General features: G+C 47.2%; 1 protein-coding gene across 4 annotated transcripts in view; it reads left to right on the forward strand.

Annotated features, from left to right (window-relative positions):
• Window positions 1-6,331, forward strand: part of Cflar (CASP8 and FADD like apoptosis regulator) — a 44,635-nt gene extending 38,304 nt beyond the window's left edge. For all 4 annotated transcript variants that reach the window (XM_029538616.1, XM_029538617.1, XM_029538615.1 and 1 more), the window contains 2 exons: window positions 3,710-4,217; window positions 5,126-6,331. In XM_029538616.1, the coding sequence (XP_029394476.1) occupies window positions 3,710-4,217; window positions 5,126-5,264 (647 nt within the window). In that variant the 3' untranslated portion in view covers window positions 5,265-6,331. The remainder of the gene's footprint in view (window positions 1-3,709; window positions 4,218-5,125) is intronic.
• The last annotated feature ends 1,250 nt before the right edge of the window (window positions 6,332-7,581 follow it).

A 7,581-nucleotide genomic window follows, 5' to 3' on the forward strand; every position in this document is an offset into this window, starting at 1 on the left:
GCCAGGGAACATCCATGGTTTCCAAGAAGCGGTTGTAGCTGCAGAGCTGTAGCTGGGCTGGGCATGGGCGGAAGAAGGGCGGGAGAAGGAGAAGTGATGCTTCTGTATTTTGTTAAAGTTTTATTTTCCAAACCCGACGCCCAACTGTTTCTTCCTGTATCTGTAAGCACTGGTATGGTAGCTAAGCCATACATGGAGCACAGAGACTGTCCACCCTAAGATCGTATTAATTTAGAATAAGGAGACTTGTATCCGAGTCATAAGCACTTAGAACGAAGATGCCTGGCCGGGACTCTGATTTACGGGTTGATATGCAGCTGTCATCTCCTTTAGAATTAATCATTTATGTTTGAATAAATGCAGTTTGGAAGTATCTTTACAGAAACCCCACTGGGTTCTGCCGTTTTGGTTTAGGTGTTAGAATTAATCCCATTTCACAGATGAACAAATGGAGGCTCTCACTTACTCAAAGTTACGCGTTCCCCCTCCCCATTCCTTACAGTGTATATAAATCAGACAGGACTACATGCTTGTCTTTGCTGGCCCAAGGAGGAAAGGAATGTTGATGTTGTGCCACTCCAGCTGGCATCCATGCCTACCTGGCCTTGCCATCCAATAGAGGAAATGTCAGCTGCGATGGCCCACGGCTGGCTGCTGGCTGACTTGCCCTTGCCATATTGGAGGATTGCTCTGTTTTGTCCCAAGCCCCATACAGACCTCGGGTTCTTCTTGGTGGTAGTTGTGGCATGTGGGACCTTTACCTTTCCCCTCTTGTTTTGGGGAAAGATTTCCTGCGTTAGATTTTGGGTGCTTTTCCTACACTTAGCCCCTCTGAGGCCGAAGCTGAGCCACTGAACCTGAGGAGAAGGAAGATCGAGCAGCCTTTGCTCTACCCGTGCGCATCAGCGTGGGCAGGAGGCCTGGCTGGGCTTTCCAAGGCTTTACCAGTGAAGAGGGTTTTGAAGCCAGCCAGTGCACTGGAACCTGCATTTCCTTGGTTACTTCTGCCCCCTAGAGGAGAGAATACGCCATAGCAAGAGAAAGGAGCTAGCAGTGGGGCTGCGATCCTGTTACCTGCTAGCCTTGCGGTGCTAACAAGCTTTCTGCAGTAGACCAGTTAAAAACACAATTAACAAGCCAGGCGTGGTGGCGCCTTTAACCCCAGCACTCGGGAGGCAGAGGCAAGTGGTTTTCTGAGTTCGAGGCCAGCCTGGTCTACAAAGTGAGTTCCAGGGCTATACAGAGAAACCCTGTCTCGAAAAACCAAACAAACAAACAAAAAAAAGGTCGAAGCTGTCCTCGGAAAGGTCGGGTCCAGCTCGTCACCGTTGCCTGTGTTCCAGTCTCTTCTGCAGACGTGTCCGACCAGTCGCCAAGCTTCAGCTCTTTCCTCCTCCCTGCACGAGATTCGGGGGGGGGGGTGTAATTATAATATCTCCCTATGCCAGACAGTTGTTCACATGTGTTTCTTTAGGCTGTCTTTATTCCTGCCAAGTGGTTAAAGTCCTTCTCTTGCTTTCCTGTCTTGAACTCAACCTGGTTTTAGTTCTGCGCTTTAAACCTTGCTCGCACTCCAGGGCGACGGCTAGGGTGGGTCAGTATGGTCGGTCATTGCTCCCACCCAGATCTTAGAAGGCGAAAGAGGAATCTAACAGGCAATCAGCAACCTGCAAACCATGCCCCGCCCCCATTTCCTTAATAAGATGCTTGCTGGTTGTGAGATTAATGATGTCTGTACTTTTCTATCTTTTTTCAACATTAGAGACTCTAACTAATTTCCAGGAGAGGGTGGGTCAGCAGAGGATAAAAGTATGTATAACTACAGTTGTAAGTAAAGATGATTATGTCATGCTTACTGATAGGAGAGAGCATTATCTATCTAATAATGCGTATAAATCATTTGACAACTAAGTGGCTTAAGCGAACTATTCACTGGATTATCTCTTACAGTTTTTGTGGGTTAGGACTTTGGGGATTCTTATGGCTTAGAGTCTGTGGTGAGACACTCAGCTGGGGCTAACTGAAGGTCTGACTGGGGTTGGAGGAGCCATTTGTTGGCTGCCTGGAAAGCTAAGGATGGAGCCAAGAGGCTCCAGTTGTCCCACATGTGGCCCTCTCCAAGACACTGCCCCCTGAACTCTCATGTAGGACGTCGTGAACACATTTTAGAACCACCTTGTCTTGGTACAGTGCAGGGCATGGAAAGTTCTAGTATACACTATGTATACACAGGCAAATTCAATTTCAAACACTCAAGCCAGTTCTTACCTGCCTGGTGACGGTTCCAAGGATCATTGCCTACACAAAGCTGTGTTCCTTTTCATCTTTATTTTGTCCTTCCATTCTCACCTGGCACCTAGAAGACAAACTGAGGCTCTCCTCTCTCGCCTTTATCGTTTATTTGTGGTTGGCCAAGCTGGGTGGGCAAGAAGGCTGAAGCTGTGAGTCTGGCTTGTTTGTGACGCTCTGCACTTCATATGAATCCTAGTTGGACAGTGCGCTGAGAACTGGTACTCAGTAGTCACGTGACCTTCATTGTTTTCTCCCCTTGATCCCTTACTGGGCAGTCTTATATCAGACGCTTGCTCTCAGCAGACGCTAGCTACACTGCTGTAGTTACTGTGTGGTTCCATTTGGAGCAAACTTAGGATAGACTTCTGGAAAGTCCACACCACTGGAGAGGGGTTGGCACTGGAGACAGGACACAAGAGCAAGTCCAGAGAGGTCGATGAACAGTCTGAATGGGAGACACTTGCTGGGCCTCTGGGTTTAGGACAGAGCAGCCCAGCATATTTTGAGGTAGAGGCATTTGCCAGATAAAGAACAGAAAAGCAGTGGATGACGTAGAAGTTTTGAATAGAGAAGAGAAAGAAACGCCTATATGTTATTAACAAAGGTATGAATTGGTTTAAGAGACTGTGTTTGTTCTCCTAGTAAAAGCAAACTGGACAGATGAGAAAAAGTGGACTGGATAGGGCCTAGAGCCCCAGAAACTTCTAGAATAAGTGGAAAATCTTTCAGGCAATGGAATAAGGCCGAGCATTATTTATGTTTATTTCTATTGTTTAATCCTCACAACACTCTGGTTGGTGGCTGTTAAAACTTCCTCTAAAGCTAGGGAGTCCCACCTTTCTTATGGCCCTGCAGTCCGAGGGCAGGGTTAGAAAGCAGGATTGTCAGGCTTACCACTTCATCTCACTGCAAAGGCAGCCTGGGATGACAAGACTGGGAGTGAAACTGGGCAATCTAGAAACACTCCCAACTTAGAGCTAAGGGCCTCTGTATAGGTCCACAGCAAGGGGAGGGAATCCATAACCCAGGCTGCCATTTAAACGCACACCTGGATTTACACCCTGCACACGCTTCTCAGTCCTCTGTACTCTGAGGAAAGAACCCTTTGAAGAACGAACCTTCCACTTCCGTTTGGTTGACAAGACAGCGGTTTTGTTCTTTCTTGGTTTTAGCGGCATTGTGTGGGTTCAGTCTTGGCTGTGGGCAGAGAAAGCAGTGTTGCAGGGAACGTGCCTTCATGAGAAACCTGGGGCACAAAAGTCGCACACTTCATGTTTAGCTGCTTCTACTTTGGGAGGCCTCAGAGAATCCTGACGTAGAAACACATGCGCAGTGGAGACCAGGCCAGGCTAGGCGTCATGCCCAATGTCTCTTGGCTTTTCTCACTTCTGTGTTGTTTTCTGTTGGTTTTCCGCAGAACATCTTCAAGAGACCTTCACTTCCCTGGGCTACCGTGTCCAGCCTTTCTTGTTTCCCAAGTCACGTGACATAACCCAGATCGTTCGCCGATTTGCCTGTATGACCCAACATCAAGACTATGACAGCTTTGTATGTGTTCTGGTGAGCCTAGAAGGCTCCCAAAGCATGATGGGCAGAGATCAAGTTCGCTCAGGGTTCTCCTTGGATTGTGTCAAGAACATGTTCACGGGGGACACGTGCCCTTCTCTCAGAGGGAAGCCAAAGCTCTTTTTTATTCAGAACTACGAGTCGTTAGGTAGCCAATTGGAAGATAGCAGCCTGGAGATAGATGGGCCATCAATAAAAAATGTGGACTCTAAGCCCCTGCAACCCAGACACTGCACAACTCACCCAGAGGCTGATATCTTTTGGAGCCTGTGCACAGCAGACAAATCTCACTTGGAGAAGCCCTCCAGCGCGTCTTCTGTGTATCTGCAGAAACTCTCCCAGCAGCTGAAGCAAGACAGGTGAGCCGCTGGGGTCTGTGCCCTCCACCTTTATCCTTGACCACATGTTTATCCGTGCCTGGTCCGATGGACTTCGACAGGACAGACTTTCCCTCCCCAGTTCAGATTGCTTTGGGAGGAGGGGGGGGGATGATAAAGACTCAGCACAGCTTATGACTACTTTGCGTTAGTCAGCTTGTATTTTGGATGTATTTATTATACTCTCCTAACATAAATTGAGCTTTATATAGGTGTGTATTTTAGAAAAAGCACAGCGTATACACTGTAGGGTTCAGTGTTGGCCTGGTTTCACATGGTCCCACAGACGGTCTTGGTTTTCAGAGACAATGGGATGACTGCAAACATTTTTGATTTTTATTAGGAGGAGGGAACCGTCACCGCCCTAGCTTCTATAAATGGAATGAAGCTACAATGTTCAAGTATAGGACTAACTTGCCCTTTCAAATTTGCTCCGCAATTACAAAGGATAACAATGTTGCTTAGCTCTCAGTCAAATGCTGCCTTCCAAGGACTCGGGTGCTGCCCCAGCTTTCTCAGCCTCCTCAGTGGTGGCTCAGCAGGGAGTGTGGGGGCTTGGAGGGGTGCAACACTTCAGAGTAGGTGCTCCGGGAACCAGGGGTAGCTTTGGCCTTTATAGTCTTTCTCTCTTTGCATGGGGTTATCAGGTGGGTTGTTCCCTAGCTGGTGTGTTCTCAGAATAAAATCCCACTGTCTCTGTGGAAGGAGGCTCTGGCCACTGGTCCAGAGTACTGCCAATTGTTTGGATCATTTGCTAAGCAATGTACGGATCATTTAAAAGGATGAGTTTCAAAGGACTTTCATACCTGTTAGCTGACTCTCCCCTAATGACAATCTGTCTTCTCTTTGGTGTTTGCACATCTTTAAACTTTGCCTTTCTCTTCCTCTAGGAAACGCCCACTCGTGGATCTCCACGTTGAACTCATGAACAAAGTGTATGCGTGGAACAGCGGTGTCTCTTCTAAAGAGAAATACAACCTCAGCCTGCAGCACACTCTGAGAAAGAAGCTCATCCTGTCTCCTGCATGAAAACCCCAGACCTTCCGAGTTCTTGGTATATCACGCAGGGTGGTGGCTTGGAGCTGGCAAACCTCCTGATGGCTTGGGAGCAGACCTTGAAGGTTACTGCTGCTTCTGGCTCTGCCATGAGTCCTGGCTGCGGGTTCTGCTGTGCACAGGCGTGAGCGATATACTCCTGTGCCCGTGAAGCGTCTCACTCCAGACACTGTGCCTTTAATGCTGTCATGGACTGAATCCTCCAAGACTATGAGGCACAGTAAACTTCCCTGCTTGCATTCTTTAGTCGGATGTTTTGCCACAATGACCCAGCTCCACATTTATATTCTTTTTCTGCAAAAAACAAATCTCATTATGTCCATTTAATATTTACAGTATAATGCTTTGTAACACATATAGATAGAAAAATAGTTACCTGTGAGCACAGGAGAGCTGGCCCTGACCCTCAGCAGCTATGGAATGGCTTGGGTGAAGGAGAACTAGCCCTGCTCCTTGAAGGCTGTAGTGCTTTGGAGAGTAGTCTGTCCCATGCCTGGGCAGCACAGTAGAGCCAGACCCAAGAACAGAACAGTGTGTGGGAGAGCTCGCCCTGGTTGGCTCAGGATCAGGAGAACAGGTGGGCTGACCAACTTGGGGCTTTGAGTTGACCCACCCCAGCATCCACATCGTCTGTGAACTGTTGGAGCATGTGAAGGGGCTGGTCCTATAGAAGTAAGGCTGCAGGATGTCCATGATACAGGACAACAACAGAGTATCTGAGAAGGGTCCCTGTGAGAATCCAGTATTGATAGTGTACCAGAAGCCAGAGGCCTCGAACCAGACCAGTGTAAGTAAAGATGTAAGGACACACAGGAATACTGTGGGACACACTGGGACACACACATGCTTTTATGGAGATTTTTTTATTTTTTGTTTTTGTTTTTTGTTTCTTTGGCAGGAACAGATTGCAAGGCCAGAGAGTAGATAAGGAAGCTGGAGACATGAGTGGGGTTGGGGTTCATGATGTTGAATTCACAAAGAATCAAAAAAATCTTAAAAAAAAAAAAAAAAATGGTTGCCTAGTGAGATTAGCTTATTTATAATTTATATAGCTAGCTTTTTTTTTCTTTGCAACAAGAGCAGATAGAATTTATTTATTTATTAAATACTTTTGAAACAAGGTTGTAATGTACATAGCAGAAGTCCTGCCATACCAGTACTAGCGTGGGGGAGGCCAAAGGATCACATGTTCTGAGCCAGTCTAGGTATGTAGTAGCTGTGTAGTGAGATTGCGTGTTTGCCTGTTTGTGAGAGAGAGGAGAGAGATAAATCCCGACACGTGTAACACAGTATAATTTTATTAGCTGCTATAAACATGGTTATTTTGCTTTGTATACTCTTGAGTAACCTAATCGTATAATCTCTATCTGTATTTAAGAATAGTAGTCAGACCCCTCCCCTCGGGGTCTAGGGATCTGTTCCATAGAGGAGGCAGAAAGACTGTGAGAGCCAGAGGTGGTGAAGGACTCCAGGGAAGCTGCATCTTCCAGACAGAACGGGACCCATGCACATGTGACAGACAGCACAGGTTCAAACCAGACAGAGTCCCAGCACTGAGAAAGGGAGTAGGAAGTTGTGGGCCGTTGTGCTCACACACGAGCACAGTGGGAATCAGGAGTGTTCAGCCCTCAGGGTTGCCTCTCAAGGGCAGAGATGTGTAACCTGTTTCTGCCCAGAAGGCCGGAACAATGCGATTCGTAGCTGGTGGCCTCTGCTCTATTTGTATTGCCAAGCCACACTGCCTCCCTCAGACTCAAGTTCACGTCAGTCTATTGGCAGTCTGCCCTCCCTGCCACCCTCATCAGGACACTGTTTACCCTGAGCCTGCTCCCTCAGTTAATCCAGAGACCCTATCTGTATGGAAGATTTTGTTTGTACTCTACAAGAGCTTCAGTATAGCCGTCTCTTAAGCTTCTCTGTACACACAGGACCAATTAAACTAGAAACTAGTTTGAAATTGTGCTGCGCCTAAAATAAACTACCCAGTGCCAGACTCCAGAAGTTTGGACAAAAACTGTCCACTGAGTCATGTTGAGACAGACTTTCTTCTTGTTTCTCTTGGATCAACACCCTGCTGGCTGAGGTATTTGCAGAGATCCCCAGAACAGGGAGGTTGTGCAATAGATAGGTGCTGAGAAAGAGAAATCAGTTTTCTCCAGTGGAGTGTTATTGAACATATCCACTACGCATCAGGGCAGGCCCCACACCCAGGAGTAATTGACTAACATAAAACAAACCCCATGTGTTTGTCTTTTTATTGATTTTCTTTTTTTTCCTTTCTCTTCTTTCT

Source organism: Mus pahari, chromosome 5 (assembly GCF_900095145.1).
Source record: "Mus pahari chromosome 5, PAHARI_EIJ_v1.1, whole genome shotgun sequence".
NCBI lineage: Eukaryota > Metazoa > Chordata > Mammalia > Rodentia > Muridae > Mus > Mus pahari.